The following is a 22,767-nucleotide window of genomic DNA, read 5'->3' on the forward strand; positions in this document are numbered from 1 at the left end:
TATGATTTAAACAATGCCTGTGATTTTGTTTATTGGATACTGTTATAGTTTTATCTCATTAATAGAACATCTTTTTTTTTTTTATTTTATTGAGTTACTTCTGGTGTCCTCCATGTGAATGTGAGTTTTGAGACTGATTATTCTGCTTGGAAAGTCATACAGCTCTAAGTTCATTTTGGATTGAGTTCATATTGCATTATATTTTTGATCAATGCCGTGTTTTTATACACGTATACTGATAGCAAAGCCAAGATGCAGCATTGTTGGTGAGGAAAAGAGCTGCAGGAGTGTGTAAATGGATGTGTATATGTTTTATAGATGGTGATGGTTAAAAAATAAGAAGTCAAATGGCACAAGAAGTATCGTTCCTGATAACAGTCTGGGGTTCGTACTTAAATAAGCGAGCCAGTTCAAAGTATGAAACACAGGATGTCCAGCTTCATATGCTTTCTCAGTATTACCTCTTAATTGTTGCATAGCCTAGCCTGGATAGATGTCACCCTGTAAACTGGGAAGTGTTTATAGATCAGTGACAGAGGTTATGTGAACACAAACTATTATTCAAGTGAAATACTTAAGTTGGGATCCAAGAATTCAGGATGACGTGACAGCCTCAAAGAATTGAGATGCAAAACTCAGCTGTGTGTAGCCAAACTCCACAGACAGCAGCAGTCAATAAAGGAGTCTTAAGGGAAAATGAACAAGCAAAGCAAAGTGGTCCCTCGATCCAAATAAATTAGAAGAAATAAGTAACAGATTTCCTCTTTCCCTACATAACAGCTGTTGGAGCTTTGATATGAAGCATGTATAAAACAAAATAGGGTAGGTAAAACAGGAAGCTGAGTGATTTAATGATATCACCTGTTCACGAAGAGCTAAACGATTCAGTAATTTTTAGCAGCACTATCCAATGTCTGTCTCTATTTTAAGTAGTTGAATATAATACAAGTAAAAATGTATGAATTTAGATTAGTGATAGCAGTAGAAATGAATTTACACACAGTAAATATTGTGTGTGTTCAGTTACAAAGTTACTTACTGTTTGCCTTCGTATCTGTGAGAGAAATGATCTGTAAAAGAGCATGCTGACCTTTGTTAGGCTGAAGGCCTATAAATATTTTATGTTCTTTACTGCAGTAATTTGTTTTCTGTCCCAGGGACCCAGTGGCTGAAGGAATCAGTCTTGTTAGATGGCTATTTCCAATTCAGCCTGATCATAATTATTTGATCTTGGGCCTAAGTGAAATTTATTGTTGGGTTATTTCCTAGGGACCAGAGGCCCATAAAACATTGCTAACATGGCCACTAACTGAGTCATCTCCATTTGTTTCAGAAAGGCTAATGATGGTATAAGCATAAAAATCTACCTTCCCCTCCCTAGATAGTTCCTTGTAGTGAGGACTCCAGATCTTCTGTTAAGTGCTTTGTGCTGTTGCTGCTTTGCTAGTAAGAGTCTGTCACTTGGTCTTTCTTTCTGTGCCACCAATCTGGCATCCTTCAGAAACATGAAGTTGAAAGCAAAGAATATGGGAAATTCCAATGGCAACAAGTAAAAGGCTGTTTGATCTGCTCCTTGTTGCTTCTGATTTGTATAATATATTGATGGCCATGTAAACCAGCCGTTGTGTGGATGACCAGCATCCTAGCAGCTTAAAAATTCATGACTTCTGCAGGGAAGGTTAATACGGAGTGTGAAGTTTTAAATCTGCAGTAGTAGTTTCTGCAGTCATGAGCTATTAGAATGACATCGTTCCCTTCTGTGCCCAGCAGATTTTGTGAGGGATTTTGGGATGAGTTGCGGATCTTACAGAAATCTGTTAGCACTAGTGGAAGTCAGTAGTCATTGATGGAGTACGTCTTCCAATGAGGTTGAAAGTTAACTGGGATTTAAATTGGGTCATGTGGGGAAATGACAATGCAGAACCGTGTGGTGCAAAGGAAGCCTGTGCAATAAAATTAACAATCCAGAGCTGATTCCCTCCCTCTGACAATGCCATGCGCCTGCTGTGGGTGAGTGGAATCTGCACTGTAATCAGTTTTGAGTATTAAATGTCAGAGGAACGTCTTTGAGACAGACTGAGGCCAAGATAACAGCTCAGTTCTGTGCTGTTTCCTGCCTTGTCCTTTCCAATGGCTTATTTTTCCTTTAGGAGAGGATCCGGAAACACGGCGATTACGAACTGTGAAAAACATTGCTGATCTTCGTCAGAACTTGGAGGAAACCATGTCCAGTCTGCGGGGAACCCAGGTCACTCACAGGTAGCGACAGAAGTTTGTTTATAAGAAGGTGTCAATCCCCGAGGTCTTGCTTTGCATCTCTCAGACCCAGCTGAGTTGCATCCTTGGAAAATGATTAACACTGACAGCTGAAGATACTGCTCTTTTATTGCACCTTTAAAGCACAGGTCTTGATTTATGCTCAGAGTTTATGGAGCTTTGTGATGAGCAGCTTGATGGTGGCAGGTTGTATATAGAAGCAGAGCTGGAGAATATGTAGTGCTGGTTGAAGGCACTGGGTGATGTCTGAACATAGGTTATCGTTCAGAATGTTTCTTCATCTTACCCCTTGAGCGACTTGGATGCGTTACACCCCTGTCCCCCAGTGTGTAGTATTTTGTTTAAACAAGCAGGTGAACTGTGCCTGACCCAATTGAAAAAGCACATAACGTGAATTCCTGACCAGCCTTTGGACAATCAGGCTTTTTTTTTTTTTTCTGGCAATATCAGTCATCCGTGTATATAATTTATTTATTTATTTGTTTTATCAATGTCTAGAAATCCTCAGCGATATTTAGAATGTGCTCTGAACATTTTGAATGACTGTAAACATTCTGTGACTCAGTGCTGAGCAGGAATCTCGGGGTGGCCCCTGGTGATGTGAGGGTCCTGTACAGTGCTTATGGACTCCAGCCCTGCAGAAGTTCATTGCTTTTGTATCTAAACTGAGCCAGAGCTTGCAAAGATAAACTACCAACCCATCTGTTTTTCTTTTCTGAGTTCAATTGATGTGACAGCTCATGGTTTAATTACTCTAACTGTAGGATTCTTAGGTTTTTTGCAGCATACATCCAGCACTGTACTGGAACTAGTACAGCGCTGCTATTTTTAAAATAGCCACAGTAATAATGTAAAAGAAAAGTGAAGCTATGCTATCTGAGCTGGGAAGGATGGGTTCCTGTGGGTAAGAGAAATTGCAGCTATGGATGGGGAAAAAGGCATGCAGACCATAGTAGCATGACTCTTGAAAGGGAGGCAACGCATTCACACTCTCAGGCATGCAGAGTCTAGGAGTTAATATAGCTGATGCTTGTAGAAAGCAGTATTTGTAGGCTGTGACTCTGAGATATGTTCATAACCAGAGCTCTGTGTAAATGTTACCAATATTTTGAAAAATGCTTTCAGTTCATGAATATATAAAATATATTTTGAAAAATACTGCTTTTCTTATTTCTCCATTGAGTCCTTTCTTTAGTGTAGGCACAGCTTTCATCTTGATGCTCGAAGCATCTCCTGCAGGCAAAAAAAGAAAGCGTATCAAAACACAGTTCCTTTCCTTAGCTTAATGTCATATTCTCTTGCTTACAAAATGGCACAATGTGGCATAGTAGATTGATTGAAGATGGAAAAAATTACACTCGGATACTGTGGATGATACATTAAAAGCTCTTGTTTAAGTCGTCTACATGTATTTTGAACAGCAGGTGGCCTGGGTGCAAAAGTATCACTATTTAAGCGTGGTGCTGAAGGGATGGACCTAACTCTCAAAGCTTTGCAGCACGTGAATTCTGGGAATGCTTTGCTTATCTATGACATAGCAGACATTCTGAGCACAGGTCTTACAGCCTGTGCGTAACATCACCTGAAGGCTTGTGATCCACAGAGCAGTCCACATTCAATCCAATGTTTTGGTTTTTTTTATTTTTCAAGCACCTTGGAAACGACATTTGACACCAACGTGACCACCGAGATAAGCGGTCGCAGCATTCTCAGCTTGACGGGACGACCGACCCCTTTATCGTGGAGACTGGGGCAGTCCAGCCCCCGCCTGCAGGCAGGTGATGCTCCATCCATGGGAAACGGGTATCCTCCCAGAGGGAACGCCAGCCGCTTCATCAACACCGAATCGGGACGTTACATGTATTCAGCACCTTTGCGGAGACAGCTGGCATCCCGGGGCAGCAGCATCTGCCACGTGGACATCTCAGACAAAGGAAGTGATGAAATAGATCTGGAAGGCATGACCATGGATGCCACTGGCTACATGAGTGATGGAGATGTGCTGGGCAAGAATATCAGGACTGACGACATCACCAGTGGGTAAGTGCCTTTTCTTTCTCTGTTAATTACGTGGTTTTGGGACTGCGTGGTTTTGCATTGTGATGAATGAAGAAATAGAAGCGCAGTGATAAAGGTTTGGAGTTGTCTGCTCATTATGGCAGATAACTGAGTCAGTGGGATTGAAATTTATGTGTGCTAAAAAAAATTGTTCCCATAGCTAAGTATGATTAAACATTTCACTGAATCAGGATCAGTGTAGTGAGCCAGACGTGCTGCAACACTCACTTATGCCCACAAGAGGGGAAGAGCGAGGCATTTTCAATGCTCTTCCTGAAGTCTTTTGCTGCCTGAACCTTTAAGGAGAAAGTTCTTGGGGAAAGTAAATGATTTTACAGAGTAAAATAGTTGTACATGTAAATGAAATCTACAGAACAGGCTCATGTGCAGAAGTATGAACTGATTGTAAAATCGTGCTAATATTTTTTTTCAATGTGATGTAAACACTGTGGCTAGTTAAAAAATACGAGTATTGGAGTCGGACTAAATGATCTCCAGAGGCCCCTTCTAACCTCTGTGACTGTGATGCTTTGCTCCATGGTAGGTATTCAGTTAGGTGTAGGAAGGTTAGCTGTTATTTCTTAGCTCAAATATGTCAACGTTAGACTAATGTTAAAAGTGATCTGTGAGACGTAGGTGGCCGGTTTACTTTTCTGCTAACTTCTTCTCTACTTGGCCACCTTGCATCCTTTGCTTTTCTCTGATTGGACTAACAGCTATTGCATTTCCTCTGGACTATGCCGTTGATTCAAACTTGTGGCTGTGATTTTTGTCTCATCATAAGGAAAATAAGCTTGGCGTAGCTCCACAGTTTCTGTAAAACACCGAGGATAAATGAAGAAGTGTCCCAAGCAAAACTGTCATCATTTGCTTTTCGTGTCTTAGAGGAGCCCCAGTCTTTGTGGATTCAGTAAGGACTGACAGTCCATTTGCAAAGTTCAGATTTCAGGTAAAGGGAATGTTGAGAAAGCTGTTGAGTTAATGAATGCTGTTTCTAGAGACATGTGTCTTCAGTCCTCCCTGTATATAATTTCCTTTTCTATGACTATCTTGCCATCTCATAAAGAGGAGGTCTCCACAGTCTGAAAAATAAGAGTGATCTTAGATTCTAGGTTTGAGGGATTCATAATAAAATGTTTCTGTCGGTGATACCTCTGTCACTGAAGTAGTATATCAAAGCAGGGAGTAGTGAAATACCAGGCTGGCAAATATAACATTTAGCAGAACAGCTCCACAACAGCTCATCCTTTGCCATAAACACTGGAGCATCTTTAACTGAGGGAAAAGTGATTTGAATAGAATACTTTGCTCTCATTTCCCACTAGGTTTTGAAGATGGGTGATAATTTTCCAGCTTTTCTTGTATCCATTTTGAGACAGTTATATATGAGATTTCAATTTAGGACAAGAATAGTTATGTATAAATACCTTTTTCTTCTCCGCATCCATTGCCTTTAGCTACAGAAGCCTATGTTGCTGTATAATGTGAGCTTGTAGACTGTTACTGTAACCGTCAACTAAGTTCCAAGGGCAAAATCTATATTACAGGTCAATCCACAGCCACAATGACTCAGCTGCACTTTCAGATGATCGTCAGGACTTGAAGCTTGGGCAGTTTACAAAGCATCTCATTGCTGCCCCAATGGGCATTTGAAAGGAGCATCCCTGAAAGCAGCCTCGCTACGCTGGAGTTAAATGATCTGTGGAGAGTAACAGCATGCATATTCCTTGAGAAGGGACTATTGCACTGTTGAGTTGCAATAACAGCATTGGATGTGATCCCCAAATCAATTGGGAGAGATAAAATGACGATGTTACCTTCGGCAAATCTCACTGACGCCTGTTCAATGCCAAATGACTTTCTGCAGTATAAGCAGATGTTTTGGTAGTTTCATGAGTTACCTTCATTTTATTCCCACTAATGAAAAATAGGATTGCTCTGTGTCTTTGTGAGCAAGGAATAGTAGACTGCTTAGAAATCAGAAGGGTTGCTTGTAAAGAAAGCATCATTGCAACATGCTGCAGAATGAGTCTCTGAGATCAGTGTTAGGGTGAACGTGTCCAATATTTTCGGAAGCTGAGTTACTCTATGCAGAAAACAGCACAAGAGGGCATTTATATCATGAATAGCTCTTTATTAGCTGGTGTATGTTTCACTTTGTCATTTTCAGAATTGCTTCAGCGCTGTAGTCTGAAAACCTTGGATCTGTGTTTTCATTGGCAAACTGATAGGGAAGGAAGCCAGAATATTTGTTACAGCCAAAATAAATTCAATAGCCAAGATAAACTCTCTTAGCCCTATGATCCTGATGCTTTCTCTGAAATGCACTGGGTCATGGGAAGTTTCATTTGGCCTCTTTTAGTAAGTCTGCTCAGGCAGAGCTCTGGCATACATTATCAGTATTGATTTCATAGGTTAGAAAGTGAATCTTTTTCAAATAGGCAGAAAATACCTGTTAAAACTAAGAAGGTCATCTGGTTGTGAATCAAAGGTAAGAAGCAATCTTCTTTTGGGAGCTAGAACATCAACAGGGCAGCAGAGCACCCAGGCTGGGATTGGTGCATAGTGGTGTTGGTGTCTGGTCCACTGCAGCCTCTCTTTAGCTGTTCACATTCGTGTTCCTATCTCCTGCCTATTTTTTTTCCTCTGTTCTAATGAGACACAGTGTTCATTTTATTTGTCCTTGGAGTGGAGCAACAGAGCTGTTGGTCAGAAAGGCATCTTAATGTTATTTTCTTCTAGTTTAATTAATCATCTGACCTTGCTTTCGTTACCCTAACCTGCAGACTTCTATGCAAAATTAACAGCTTGGCCTACGGAAAATGGTCTACGGTCAGCAAACACCACCCAACCAAAGCTACTTGTGGAAACATCTGCTGCAGCAAAACGCAGGTGTGCTGGTTTGACAGCTCAAGCCCAAGGACCTGCACTTGGAGGCAGTGTGGATGGGAGCAGCCCTTTTTTCCATTTCATTAACATCCCCATTTGCTTGCTGCTGTGGAGCTGATCCACTCCCACTCCAGACCCTGTTTCCACAGTCACTTAATGTGTTTGTGTGTGTGCAGTGCCCATGGGATTCACATTCTTTCTTGTTTATTCAAGCCTTTATGCTCTACAGGGATCTTTCAGCAAGCACTTAAAGCAAGTGCATTTGGAACACAGAGGAAGAGAAATAAAAGAAGAGATCAGGCTTCAGTCAGGTGGGGAATCAGACTTCCCCTCACAAAAATTGAGCTAGAAGTCTTCTTTGTGGCACAGAGGCTTGTCTGCACTGGAGCGTTGTGGGCCAGAGCCAGCACTGAAACAGCTATGTAAATGCAGAGGCTGAATTTTAATAGGTGTATCTGTTATACAGAAGCAACAAAGGATTCAATATCAGGAGCTGATAAGGATTAATTTCTCTGAATATTCAGTAATACAGTGGATGTTTGCAATGTTCTTGCATCCCAATTGCTGGATTTTGTACTATGCTGGTCAGGCTGTGATACATGTTTCAGATTCAAGGATACGTTGGTTATAAAGTTTCAGAAAAAGAAAAGAGCTCTGCTAACTGCATTTGCTCTTGGTAGCAGTAGTTAAGAGAAAGCATGTTATTCTAAACCATCTGCAGCAGAAATGGTTGCTGCTGCAGGTCATTACTTGTGGCTGGCTGGTGGTCAAGAGGTTGGGCTTGTGGTGCTGTGAGCAAGAACCTGTTTGCCTGGTACACTGACTGAATGCTAGCTGTAGTCTTTTTCTGACCCTTTACCACAGTGATTTCCTTTGTTAGTCATTTTACTGGGTGCTGCACTTGAAATGCCGTGATTTCATTGCTAAGATATCATCTCTGCAGACCTTGTATGGCTATAACATTTAACACGACCAGGAATCTGAAGGGGCTTACTGTGTCTTCCTTTTCCCTCTGAGAAGGGTGTTTATTTGGACTGCCTTCTCTCTTGCTAGAACTGGCTCTTAAGTTTTGATCCTTTTGACATTGCAGAATAGCAGTGCAACTAATATCATCCGAGCAAGCTCAACATTTTGTTTCATGAATTAGGGAATTTGTAGGGTTCATGAATTAGGGAATCTTGATTTCTGACTTCGGAGTAAACTGTGATGCAACTAGTTCAGAAGATCTGGCTTTTAAAGTTGTAGATGTCCTGGTACTATGGAAATAAAAAGAAAACACTGAAATTGGTGTAAATGTACCTGAAGAAGTGTAGTACCTAGAGTACTTAGAGCAGGCATGGCTGGAATGTTACGTATGCATTCTCAATGTTACCAGTGTTGTAATTTTACTCATACCTTTGAAGTATTCTGAGGTATTGCCCTCAATTCAGGAATAGTTCTGGTGTCAGTTTGGGTAAAGCTGTCAAAAAAACAGTGTTTAATCATTTACCACAAGCAAAATCTCAGATGGTGGGGGCTCATAGCATTTCTCTTGCATTTTAGGATTCAGCATAGGTAGACGCTGTAGGCTCATAATTCACGAACTTAGAGATTGTCTGAAATGGAGCATGTTATCCAGCACACCATTAAAAAGACATCAGCAAACCTTGGACAATTTAATAGCACAGCTGGGAAGCAAAAGATAGTGTTTATAGTAACAGGAGTGAGAATTACCAGCAATGTTCACATGTTCTCTTCTCTTTTCCCTCCTGGTTCCACACAGTAGCTGCACAATGCTTGGGCCACACTGGGCCATAAATAATATTTGTCTGTAGGACAAACCCGCCATTTGTGGTGTGTGGTATTTGCTGTTTCCTCATATACACTGTCCAGCTGGAGCTCATGGAGTGTTTGGGCAGCGCTCTCACATGTAGGGTTTGGGTTTTTGGGAGGTCCTGTGTGGGGCCAGGAGTTGGACTCGGTAATCCTTGTGGGCCCGTTCCAACTCAGGACATTGGCTGATTTCTGTGACAAAATCCGTCCTGCCTGTGGGGCGAGCCAGCAGAGGGATATGCACTCATGTGGCTGAGAGGGAGCAGAAAGCACTGGGAGTTCCTGGGGAGCCCTCTCTGCACTCCCCAATTTTCTGGGCCTGGCAAGGAGCAGCATGCTCTCGTTATTTTCCTTTGGCCGCAAGTAGTTCCTTTCCCTAACAAAATTAAAGCGAGTGGTGGAGAATGGATCACTTACTCTGTCACTCATTGCTATGGTTTTCATTGAAGTAGATCCTGAGAAGGATTTAGGCTTTTAAATCAAATCTGTCATGTGCAAAACCCCATTTAACTGCTGCCAGATTCTGGTGTAACTTCAACTTGCTCCATGCTGGCAGCCTGTGCTCGCTAGGTGTGATCGTTGTCCCATCTTAGTGAGTTTCCACCCACATTTCATTGGGCTCATGACTACTAGTTGCACACCTGAAAGAGCTGACCTTTCGGGAGTTTTCCAGTGTTCTCTGTTATTTTGATTAGGCCCTCAGGTTATGCAATTAAGCACTCTTTTGTTTTCAAGATATGACTCCAAAAAGGGGCACTGAACTGGGCAGAGGCACTCATGCAGAAGTGCAAAGTTATAGTCTTTGCTCTCCTCTACTAGGATCGTTCTTTCGTGTTCATGGATCATTGGGTAAATTTCACAAGTCATCTGGGATTTGAAACCCCTTGATGTAGTCCTTCCTCCTCACATATCTTGTAATGGCTGGTTTACTTTCCTTTGTATGGATGAAAGCATTCCATTGTGGGTGAAAGTGTTCCACCTATGGCCTTATGGGTTTCGCTGGGTGAACTAGTTCTGCTCAGACTTAAACATGTGTTTTAGGAAAAATGAGGGCAACAACAATAGGCAAGATTACATCATAAAATAATTAGGCTTTTATTGGTCATTAAGGGGGCAAAAGTTCTAATGAAGTCCTAAGGTTTTAATGAAACCTTATGTAGTCTTAGCAAAGGCATCAGAGTCACTGCCCAAATTCCTCTGTGAAGTTTGGGGAGACTTGTCCTAATGTCTTCCCATGAGTTTTCTCAGTTCTGTCTTCTTTAAATATGTTTTAATCGCCTGGATGCCTTGAAGCCTGCTTTGGAGACTGTTAATAATTAATATTGGCATTTGAAGTTTCTCATGGCCTTAACAAGAATTTTCCTTCAAGATGTGGTGTCCCATTCATTTCTGAAGGGCCATTCAACTCCAGTTTAGATGAAGAGGAATAAGCAATGCTTCAACCTGTGCTTTGTTCTCATACGGAGCCGATATTGAAGGGGGAGAAATTGAGGCAACAAAGGGAAGCATAAAATGCAGTAAATAGAATATTTATATTATACTTACTGTAATATAAAATTTTTGTATGAAAATTACCTTAGTGTGACAATTCACGTGCTTTAGAATTGGGTGATTTAACCAAAAAAGCTATGAAACTAACATGTACTTCTTATACTTCATGTAACCTTGTTTCTGCATTCTTGCGTGTTACTGGAGTGGATGTCTCCTTATTCTCAGCTGTGGTGATGACTTTTGAAACTGCAAGTCATTTGCTAGGTTTGGTTTCTTGTTTTTTGTTTTTCTTTTTTTGTTTTTCTTTTTCTGGTTTTAGTCTGCTTTTGGATTTGAGCATCTTTAAAGTAATAAATAATTTATTCATCCGTTTTCCAACTGTAAATATTTAATGATTATTCATAAAAGTCCGTTGATTTATAACTTATACACCGCCTTAAATACAAAGTGAAATTTTTAGTGAAATGAGCACTAGGTTTGTGCTTCTGTGATCCTGAAGGATAATGTTTGAATCGAATGTTAGGGATTTGAGCACTGCAATAGCCAAGCTGGAAGCTGAGGCCGTGTTCTCCAGCAGGCAGCAGGCTTGCCACTACAAGGCTGTGGTGCCTCAGATGGAGGGCCTGCTTGGAAACATGGTGGTTCAGGCCTCTGGCTGCACCAAGTGCCTGCCTGCTGCTGCAGGGAGAGGGGGGCCAGGATTTCACACGCATGAGGTGTGAGGAGGTGAGTGAGCTGCTCAGCCTGGTGGTGGAGCTCAGGGAGGAGGTGGAGGGACTGAGAGCCATCAGGGAGGGTGAGCGGGAAATTGAGTGATGCAGTGACTCTCAGCGGGACAGAGGGAGGGGTGCCAGGCAGATACCCTTAGAAAAATGGAGGACCCCCTGCCATGGCACAGTTGGACAGATCTGACCTGTGAGGAGGGTTTGAAAAGAGTCCTGGCTCGCCATCAAGTGCACATCCCCTGCCTGCCTACCCTGCTTCCCCAGGTCCTCCTGGGATCAGATCTTCTCGTGTCCCTTTAGGGAACCTGTTGCATCCCTGAAGTGTCTGTATATTAATGCTTGCAGCATTAATAAACAGGAAATGAACAGGGAAATAAACAGGAAGAGTTGGAGGTCTTTGTACAGTCACAAGGCCGCTATCTCACAGCAATCACAGAGATGGGGTGCATTAAGGAGAGCGTGGCCAGCAGGTCGAGAGAGGTGATCCTCCCCATCTATTCTGCCCAGGTGACTAAGACCTTTAGGTTTTACTGATCCCTGGTGTAACCTGTTCTTGGTCCCTGTAAATGCCTTTCAGGAGTGGGAGATAAATCACTTTGACATCAGAAATAACCTAACAGTATTGCTCTTGGAAGGACTTAGAACAGCATTCAAATTTTCAGAGGCACAGAAAATATGTGTTTGGCAAATGAAAAGAGAAATTTAAAGATCCAGGTTGTCCAAGGAACACCAAAGCAAATTATTTTATACTTGCAATACAGGGCAGGAAGCCATTTTCTTAAAGAAAAAAGTGTCACCTAGAAAGTGTGATGTAAGCTCCAGTTGTCCTAGGAGTGCATAATACTGCTCTTGTTGAACCTTTAATCTTCTCATAGTAAAAGAGAGAGGTTTGGTTTAATTTGTTTCCTTGCAGATGAAAAGTAAAACCATTGAGATGAGTAGTATTTATTTTTGAAAGACTAGAAATTCCTTGTAACCAATCTCATCACTGTCTCAGTCAGTGTTCATTCATTAAATCTGAGTATATTCTACTCTAGTAATGGCTGTCAATCTCCACTACCTGTTGGTACCGTCTCCAGAAGGTCTGAGCTATTGATTTGATTTAAGCATTTGCCAGCTGTATGAAAGTCACTAAATCTGGATACTATACTTCCCCCTGCTTTTCTTTCTTGGGGAGTAGGCCTCCAAGAGCCAAGATGTTTGAAGGGGTGGGGAAGAAGGAGAGGAAAGCAATGGCTGGAGGATTTGGCACCAGTAGCTTTTTTACTCTCTCCTCCTGAGTGACCTATGGGAGTGGAGAACTTACTTGATTTATTCTCAAATTGCTTTAATGTAAGTGCATGTTTCTTTACCACAAGGCAGTACCTCCCCATATTCTTTGACTTCCGTGTTTCATGCAGGACTTTAAGCATTATTCCTTCTGACATCTTTCTGAAATTAAGCATTCCTGGGTGGAGAACATTGCATGTAATAAAAATAAGATATAAAGCTTTCAATCCATGATTACACAAGCCTGTTTCAAAATACAGAAATGTGAACATCTTGTGTTGTCCTGACGTGCAAGAAACTCATTCTGTTGGTACAATGGGTGTAAAGGGCACTGCTTGTCTGTGCTCTTTTAAGGTGTCTTGGTTTGTGAAACCTCATGATCTGAATGTTCAAGATGTTGAATAAATCCATTATTTTTCAGTTCGATGCCACTATAGAGTTATTCTGATCTATCAGCTTGCTAAGCTTCTCCAAAGAGTGTCGAATCAGTTGATGTTCGTAGCTTTCCATGGATTTCAGCATGGCTAACTCCTAAGAGTAACATGTTTCTGGGTAATAACCATGGTGAGCAATTCACTTCAGTCTTTTATCAAGGGACTAGTCATGTGTCAAGGGAAGGTGAAGCCTGACAATAAAGCTGAAAGCTGCTCTTTGCAGTACGTGTGCAGGGTGTTCACACAGAAGCAGGTTTCATGTGCAGGCAAGTATCTGCAGTGAACCAATTAATGTGTGTACGTTGGCCGTTTTTGCAAAATGCTGTTTATGTCTTTGTAGAACGATGTGGTCATAAGCTCCACTTCTCCTTCCCTCTTAGTAGGTTAAGGGGAAAAAAAAAAAGTTTTCCTGTGATAAAGTATATTTATCAACTACATCAAGCAAATGTTCAAATGCAGAGACCTAAGGCAAATTCCACACCCGCTGCAGCAGAGCTGCTCCCCTCTCTTTTTACAGTGGGTGTTAGTGAGCTCTGACGTCCTCATCCCCACAGATTTGCTGATCAGGGAATAGTCTGGGGTCTGGCTTTACCAGCTTAGCAACCTCTTTGTTAAACTCCCCAGAGGGACTCCTCCGTTGTTCCAGGGAAGGCCCCGTACAGATTCATAAATCAAATGCTAAACAGCAGACCGTGTGAGCTTTATCAGCTTTTTACCGTTCCTATTTTCTGAATACAGTAATTGAATTTGACTTTGGTAAACTACATCTGTTGCAACAACATCTGTGAAGAAAGGAGTGGAAAAAATGCAGAAGCACAACTTGTGCTGTCTGCTTTTCCATTCTCCCTCTCCTCAGTTAGATGTATTACTAACTGAAGCTAGGAGTGCTTTTCCTTTCTTGCTGTGAGTGAGGCCGTTCTGCTGTAGGGGAAAAGCTATGTGCCCATTTAAGAAAGAGGAAGATGTCCATTGTATCAGAATATCATTTGTTGAGCTGCTGTCTTTTCACACCCCAAAGTTGCTAAAGAATTAAGGGGACAGTCTTTTCAGCTCTCATTCAGTGAGGTAAGTTGTGTGTCCAGCTGTATGCTAGAGACAGCCACAGTGCTGTTGGAGTTGGTACAGTTACTTAGTTCTGTGGTGTGAAAGCTCTTATGATGTGTGCTTACGGACTGCTCGTGTAAATGGACCTGGGCTGACAACCTGCTGGTGGTAGCACACAGCTCAGTGCGTGCCAGCATCTTGAGAGATGGATGGGATTGGCCTTTCAGAAGTGCAGTGTAATGCAATCTGTGTTGTTGGGGGAAATGTTCCTGGTGATCAAAGGAATTCATCAGTTCTGCTCCTCTCTGTTCTCTTAGCAATTGGTGAAGTATCATTTCCATACCTGGCACTTCCTAATACCTAAAAATAATAACACTTTTAATAATGCAGATGTCTCTAAATCATAGTTTTGGGCAGAAAGCAATGTAAAAGCCAAAATAAGGCTGAAAAAGTTTTTATTTCATGTCGCAGCTTTGAGTTCTCACTGTAAATCTTGGGTTGCTAACTGTTCAGGCACCATGGAAAAAATCTAGGGTGAATTTAAGGTGGCTTTTGTAGTTCACTTATGAAAGGGTTGAGATTTCCACTGTGGTGCCCACTCAATGTAATTCTGGAGGAGATAGATCATGCTTTTTTTGAGGCAGGAGGGAGTAAGTAATATAGCTCACAAATACTGAATGATTTCCATCCAGGCAGCAATAATGAAAGGTAAGTATTATTCCTTTGCATGACAATCGTGAGAGTTGGAAGGGACCTCTGGAGATGATGTCCAAGCTGAAGCAGGCTTCCTGGAGTAGGTCGCAGTTATGCTGAAATCCAGTTCTCGTTAATGAGAGAGGTTGCAATATGGAGTAGGGAATGATGAGAGAGGGGCAAAAAGTGTCATGTGTCATCGAGCATAAACTTTTCCTTGCTTCATGGTTTGAGAAGTACTCTCAGCTCAAGAGCGTGGAAAATGCATTCTGCAATTAAAAAACACGTTGAGGGCTAAAGCAGTGTATTAATATCTCAGTGTTTTATGGGTTCACTGAAAGTGGCATTTTGTTGTTTCAAAGGTATATGACTGACGGTGGCTTGGGCCTCTACACTCGAAGGCTGAACCGGCTGCCTGATGGCATGGCTGCAGTGCGGGAGACGATGCAGCGCAACACATCCCTGGGACTGGGAGATGCTGACAGGTAAGCTCTCACCCAGCAAATGCTGGGATGTAATTGTGCATTTAGTTCAAGCTGTATGCAATGCATATTGGAGCAGTAAACAGCTTTGGGAATCTAGGTGCTGAATACGCGACTATGACTTCTGCAGAGTATGTTTGGTTATGCGTTCATGGAGGGCTGAGGATGAATACCAACTTTGTCTTCTGATTTCTTGCTTGAGTTCTGTGTTTCTGTGCACATGATGTAACACAAGAAGATATGAAACTTAATTTTAATAGCGTTTGAAATAAAAGAAGACCTAATTCTCTTTTCATTTCCAATGTTTCTTTCAAGTCCAGTGGGTCGGTGTGAAAGGTCATGGCCAAAGATCAAGAATTAGGAAGGAGGTTAAAAATCCATAATTCATGTGAGTGGGATCCATACAGGAAGCAGGTAGATGGACAGTAACGAGCCCTATATTCTGTTAAGAGTTGAGATAAGTGGGTTAAACACTTCTGCTTTAATGTATTGACCTTTAGCTGCTGCTTTCTCTTCCAAACACAATGCCTGATGAGTGTTACTGTTGATGAGTAAGTGAACTTTATCCTTTTCTTACCATGATGTGATCCTAAGTAATGGATTTTGAGTAACAGATGTAAACTGATTTTCGATCAGAAAGTTTTTCTTTTCTTTCGTTATCTGTAAGTCTTTCCTGGGATGTAACTGTAGTTGGCTGAGTTTGACACAACTGATACTTTCCTGATAGAGATGCACGTACTAAGGCATAATACCAGGGACAAATGGTGGAGAAGCTTGCTTTGTTTTCAAGGAAAGCCACGCTGTATCTGTTTTGGTGTTCAATAATAGAAGGAAAGCCTCTTAGAGAATCTCAGCTCAGATTCAAAGAATGCCTTGATTTCTCAGGAGCTCGTATCTGCTTCTGAAATTTGCAACCTAGGGCCCCCATAGTCAGACAGCAGCACTATGCCTGGCTGCCTGTGGGTGAAGGCATTGCCACCTGGTGCTGTAACTGAGGACAAAGTGAGTATCATCCTTTGCTGCTGTGGTTTGTGAGCACTGCCACATTAACAGAGGCCGTACGTGTATAATACAGGATTAGTCTAATGTAAACTGTATTACTGTTTAAGTGCTAGTGATCCTTCTGAAGAGCTAGTTATTCCTCCCTGCCTAATAGTTCCTGCACTTGCAGCGTTTGTTCTTGGTATATTAACTGTTCTCACATTGTATTTACTCATCTCCTTTCCTGAAGATGCCACACAAGAACCAATTACATATGTCCTATGGGCGGTGTTATTTGTGTTTTTAAATGCTTTCCACTTAGAATGGGATTGTTACACACTAAAATGCAATCCCTGGTTAGTGTCAGTTATCTCCACATTGAAAAATAATTCATTCAGTTCATACTGGGGATGAGGGCTTACATGTAGTAGGGACCATGTACAAGTCAGCTACTACAGGAGATCACCCTATTACAAGATTTGGTGATGTTATTATGTGTTGCTTTGACTTTGTCTTTTCATTTTGGAATGCATGCTTACTCATCTTACACAGAAGATCAGCGTTTCCTGACAGTAGCTCAGCAATTTCAAAATAGCTCCCCTTTGGTTGCTGGGTGATCATAGCGTGCAGTGTAAACAACAGAAAAAGAATATCTTGGTTTCATCTGCAGTTGTACAGGGTGGAGATTGGCACAAGGAAAAGGGGTTTAATCAAATGGTGTGGTAGTGAATTGCTTTCTTGGTTCTGGGAAGAGGGAAGCAGGAGTTCTGAGTTGCCTTACCGGTACACCTGGAAACAGGAAGATGAAATGCAGCTTGTTCAAAGCAGATGTTGATTGATTGCGTAGGAGAGTGGGTGTGAAGGGCTACGAACCTTTAAGTATAAGGTTAATCATTAAAAAGTTATCGGAGGAGCTTTTGCAGATTGCCTGCTTGTTTAGTTTCCTATGTTATTAATTGTAGAAGTCTAGTTGTGAAGCTCTGGCTCGTTGGCTCTGGGGATGTAAAGCACAGACCTTAGAAGGTATATTTTCCCCTGCAGCAGGGAAACCCAAATGAGGCCATTTAATTTAACACTTGATTGCAAGGATAATGGAATCATTGCACAACACAGCTGAGCTTATTTATTCACTTTGAGACAATTTGTGCTTGTGTGGAACAAGGGCATTTTTAATGAAAAAAAGGCATTACGGATGCTTTTTTATTTAGCTTGTGATTTTTATTTTTTTAAGGCTGTAAATTAGCCTCTTATGTCTTTGTCTTGTATGTATATGGATGTGTTGTGTATCATCTGGCAGCTAAAGTTTGTTTCATGTTGCCAGGCATGGTTTCTTAATCTGAGATTCAGTTCCGTCTTGAAGTTCATATATGCAACCTGCACTCAAGAATGCACACAGATAAGAGGGAAGAAATTTGAAACTCAGTTTTGAGTAAATCTTTCTGTGATTACTTACTTATATAACTTCTTAATTAGATAAGGTAATTGAGACCTGTGCTGACTTATCACTTTTTGGTGAATAGTTTGGGAGGCTCTATGGATGGATATGAGCTTGTCAACAGTAACTTTAATGCTGTTATTAAGGAAAAGTGAGTTTGGTGTGTTGTTTTTTTGAGCCTCAGTGATGGAGTCCCTAAACAGCAACTTCCAAGTGTGACTTGCATGGATTGTGTTTCCCTTCTGCAGTTTAATTTGAGCCCCTGTGAATTATAGGCTTTTTGCATAGGACTGTGAAGGAAAAAATGGTCTTCTCAGCTTGTCCTTTTGAAAGCCCCTTCTCACTGTAAGCAGATATCACATTACATAGTCTTTGTACTTTGAACAGCTCCAGCATTTGTGGACTGTAGGTAAAACACGGCTCAGCTGTTGGACATGGATAGGATTGAACTGCTCCTCAAGAGTATTTCTGTCTTGTGATGTCATTAATGGCACCGTTATCACACTGAAGGTTCTGCAGGTCAAATGAGACCAAATTCAGCTTAACTGCCAGCTTAACTTGTGGCTGAAACCAGCTCCTGGTGCTCAGCAGCATTTCCTGCTTTTGGCAAGATTCTTGGATAATCCAGGTGAGAGAGAATGGAGGAGGTGAATGGGAAGGGAAAACTGAAAGTGAAACAGTAACAGAGCAGATAGCCAGAGGGCATTCCTTGCAGAGATGTATCACATGAATAGAAATGTTACTGAAAGCACCATTCTCCAGATGCTATCATATATAACAATTACTAGGAAAGGTAAGAATTCTGACTTTCCTAATACCTAAAGAGTGATACTTTGCTGTGATTAGACTTTGTATAAAAACAGGTTATGGATATTTAGGTGCCTTTCGTCTCAGGAAACAGCAATGCTTTGTGTTTTCATAGAGCAAAACCTCTAGATCTCAGTCTGCTTAAATTCACTATTACTTAATATTGTGAATCCTATTAAAATTATAAGATTATTTAAAAGAGGAGTTAGTGCTCAGGGCAGGAAGGAGATTGTTGGACTACCTTGGCAACTCGGATTAGGCTTCAGAAGAGTTGAAAAGCAAGCTTAGGTGTGTCTTCAAGCTAGGAAGAATATTGTTCTGTTCTGAAATGTGGAGAAAAGTGAAGAAGAAGGAGGGATGTTGCTAGTTTTGGAAGGCATCAAATTCCACCGAAAGCAGCTAACTACAGGCACTGTGCTGTAATGTCATGTAAGAAGCTACATTAAATTGTCCTCTTTGTTGTATGATAAATATTTTAACAGTGTAACAGCAATGTAAGATTTTGTTAAGGTGCTCTCTGTCATGTAGTTTTTGCTCAGGAAAGGCACCTTTAATTTCTGAGCATGTATTTTCAGTTGTCCTCATGACTGAGGCAATGTAGCTAAAGCTAAATGAAGATCTCTGCAGTTCCTGGCTTTGCAGATGAGGGGTTAAGTCTTCTGTACAGAGAACATCCGTTATCAATATTATCCCTTTACTGCCCATCTCACCATTACTTTAGTTCTGCTACTCTAGCATCAGTAGCATGATGCATAAGCGGAAAAACAGAACATGTGTCTGGACTAGGCACTAAGACTGGAAAGCCTTTGTCCTAAAATGTTAAAACATGAGTGGGTTATATTTTAAACTTCAGACGAACGTAACTCTGGTAAAAATGGGTAGAAATAGATATTCCTACACTGTAATGGCAGTGGAATTCCCATCATCTTCCCCCACAGCATCTCCTGCTCCTGCCATCCTCCCTCAGGAGAGTTGACATAAGTGTTTGTGGAGTTCCACTGCAAATTGCCTTTACAGGGAGCTTCATCTGATGGTTCATATGAGGAGGTTCATGGAGGGAGAATCTCCTTTCTGTCAGGAGAGAGGGTTCTTGTATCCCATCTACAGAGATCTCAGGAGATCTCAGCCAGCAAAGATGCTGCCAAGCCATTACTACTGTGCCAGGAAGATTTTACAGTTCCTTCACCTCAAGAAATCCCTGACAGTTGTACTCTTGTACAGTTTGTATGATTCATGTCATTTATAAATTACATTTTTCCCATTTTTTCCTTGGTAGGACAGCGGAACCCCCTTATATGAAGATCTTATATACTATATCAGCATAGTTTCCAAGAAAGCAATTTAAAAAGCTGCAAGTTTTTTTGAGTTAAGAGATATCAACAAATAAGTGTCCAACCTTGTTTACTGTATTTGTGCTGTGAGTCACTGCAGTTTGTAAATACATGTCCAAGTATAGCTGCTTAATAGCAAAGTCACAGATGAGATACACGTAACAGATTTTCCCTGTGTGACCACCTGTGTGGATTTTAACTGTAAGTTAGGAAAAATAGCACTGCTTCTAAATATGCAAGTTGTATGTTGGTACCTATAGATACCTATCTCTGTCTCTGTAAGGTCTCACATTTATCTTGAGAACCTACTCAAAGAAACAGGGAAATTCACATTGCAAAGATTCTTTGAAGTTTATGACCTTGGGATCTGCAGATTAGAATCACAATGCCAAATACTTTTATTTTCCAAAGAGTCTTTTAACAAGCAGTAGTCCAAAGTGGTTTTAGGTTACATAAAGCAATCTCAAAGTTAGGCAACAAATAGTAGGTGAGCACAGAGGTACAGTAACTGTACCCTAGGGCTGAAATCAACAGTACCAAAAGAAAAAAAGGCATTCAAACAAGGCAAAGTTATTCAAGGGGGTTAAGATCCTTTGGTAGATGGGTTTCAGTGGGCTAAGGATAGCAAACTACTGGATGCATAAACATTTCTTCTGGTTTAAAATAGATGCCAGAATTTTCATTGCTAAATACAAGTTAAGAACATTTGCTCAAAATTCACTCAGATTTATAAGTAGTTAAGAGTAAGTTGTAAAGGGAGACAATACCTGTGAAGCAGAGGAGGATTTATCAAGCAAAGGCATGATGCAGGGTTTATGTGATGTACAATAGATATGGGTAATTTATAACTTGTGTAACAAGGAGGTATTGGCTAGGGAGAGGGACCAAACTGTAACTGGCTGTAAAGTCTGTCTCATTATTGAATCTGTGGTTTTTAATATCCACTAGAGTCATTATTTGGATACTCTGGTTAATTCTTTGAAGATAGTTTGTGGAACTCCCTTGAAGATGAAAAGGAGGAGGTCAGAGATGAAGTGGCTTTCTGAGAATTGCCCTCCCTTGGGCAATGAGCTTCTTTTCAGATTTGTGGCGTGCATGTGAATGCATTCAGTGGGCAAAGTAATACTTCTTTCTTCATTTTATTTTTTAAATCACCCACATACCTTCTGGGGTGGGTTGGATGAAGTATATTGCTTTCAGGGAAGAACATATTTAGGATTTGATGATTGTGTCAAGTCCGTTTAGAGAGGCATGGTGGAACGGAGATGTGTTGGGAAGTTTTATGTTTGCTTCTCAGGCTTGGTCTGATTTTTCTCATTGAGTGATGATCTGCAATGAGTTTACTTTCCACGATGAGTTGGGGCTGCCTGAAGTCTAGGTAGCATTTTGAGTGAGGAGGGGATGAGGTAAGGAGGGTGATTTTTTGTTCAGCATAGACTGTGTTTATTTAAAAATCTCTATCCCGGCTCTGGATTATCACATCAAGTAGCAATAGCGACATACAATTGGTGTATGTGATAGATATTGATAGATGATACATACTGGGGGCATGTGGGGATGAGTGGCCTATTAACTGGCTTATTATAATTTGTTTTCCTATGGGAGAGTCTTTTCTCCCTGTCCAAAAGAAGCTTCTACTGCATTCAGCCCCTGTGTGTAACCCTGACCCAGTAAGGTAACCCAGGAATTATCTTATTCCCCTCTTTTGACTGACACCCATTCTGATGGCCTTGCAGGCTAATAAAACAGTTGCAAGTGGTTGTTTTCATTCTTCAAGAACTTTCTTCCATTAATGAGGCTGTATAGTTCTACCAATATACACTAAAAAAACAAAACCAGAAGCAGTTACTCTTTACCTGCAGGCCGCTCTCTCCAGGGATGTTACTGTCATTATAGTTCTAAAACCCATTTTCAGAATTGCTTTTTTCTTTTTTTCTTAGACATAAATGCTAAAGGCGTGCAGGCAAAATCTTTAGGTATTGCATTTCTTCTTTTAATTTCTTTTCCTCATGTCGTGCCCCCTGCTTTAGTTACTGTGATTCTGATTCTGCATTCCTGGAGGGGATATTTCCATCTCTGCTCTTGTAGCTAGTTAAAATGCTTAAGCCAGGAGCTGGAGGTCACTGCAAAGCTAAGAGAGACTTGCAGGTTCCTCAAGGGAGAAGCTCAAAGGAAATCAGGACCCTCTTTTTGCCCATGCGTTCCATAGTTTCCTCTGTGAGCAGCTGGTCCCTTCCCCAAGAGGGCTGCACCACTGTGTGTATACAGGTGAAGGGACCCTGCTTTTTTCATAACCAGACACTAATTCTTTGGAAATAAGAAAAACTTAAGTTGATGTGACTGCTGGGTTAGAGCCCCCACCGAACCCCTTGGTATTTCTGCTTCCACTGCTGGAGATTAACACTGTCTTTTCTGTTGTATAAAGTGGCTTTTAAAATACTTCAGGCATGTAGGAAATTAAGCTTGTATTCCAAGGGTAAACAAGATTGTAGATACAAAGACCATTTTGAACTGTACTGGGGTCTTTGTGTTTTGCATGACAAACCAAAGAATGTGAAATGCTTGCTGAGTAGGGTAGACTTTGTTATTTAGCTTTCCATGTGGAATGGCAAGAGTGTCAACATCTTCTCACAACTGACCGACACGAGTAACCTCTGAGTTTGGGATTTGGAGACTGAATAGATAAAAACTAATAGCAGGCAGCTGTCAGACTCCAAAAGAGGAAGCCCAGGTTTTAGACTAGTGCAGAAACTCATCGAGGCTGTAAAGGAAATTTCAAGACAGGTGGTTTTTGTCAAGTGTTGTGTGCATCACTGAATGTGTTTGCCTGAGATCTGACCATTCTCCTGTTGGTCTTTGCCTTACTTAGGCTGTTTGCTGGGACTTTAGAGTTGTCTGTAATTGTACACTTCTTTGGAATACTCATTCTTTTATGATTATAATCATACCATATTGCATTAACTTACATACTAATATATGTATTAATGTTAATAGTCAGATTTTGTGAATTAACTGAGTGTTTTCCTTAACTGTATCATT

At 41.1% G+C, this 22,767-nt stretch overlaps 2 protein-coding genes across 4 annotated transcripts in view; one reads left to right on the top strand and one right to left on the bottom strand.

Moving 5' to 3' along the window:
- CSRP3 (cysteine and glycine rich protein 3) overlaps positions 1-22,767 on the bottom strand; it is a 362,567-nt gene that overhangs the window by 216,690 nt on the left and 123,110 nt on the right. The gene's annotated exons all lie outside the window — the stretch shown is intronic.
- The window catches only part of NAV2 (neuron navigator 2), a 260,533-nt gene that overhangs the window by 169,358 nt on the left and 68,408 nt on the right, over positions 1-22,767 (top strand). For all 3 annotated transcript variants that reach the window (XM_065755404.1, XM_065755402.1, XM_065755403.1), the window contains 3 exons: positions 2,151-2,259; positions 3,928-4,317; positions 15,055-15,177. In XM_065755404.1, the coding sequence (XP_065611476.1) occupies positions 2,151-2,259; positions 3,928-4,317; positions 15,055-15,177 (622 nt within the window). The remainder of the gene's footprint in view (positions 1-2,150; positions 2,260-3,927; positions 4,318-15,054; positions 15,178-22,767) is intronic.

This window comes from Cyrtonyx montezumae, unplaced genomic scaffold (genome assembly GCF_038088225.1).
Source record: "Cyrtonyx montezumae isolate F1298 unplaced genomic scaffold, pur_monq_1.0 scaffold_10, whole genome shotgun sequence".
In the NCBI taxonomy this organism is placed as follows: domain Eukaryota; kingdom Metazoa; phylum Chordata; class Aves; order Galliformes; family Odontophoridae; genus Cyrtonyx; species Cyrtonyx montezumae.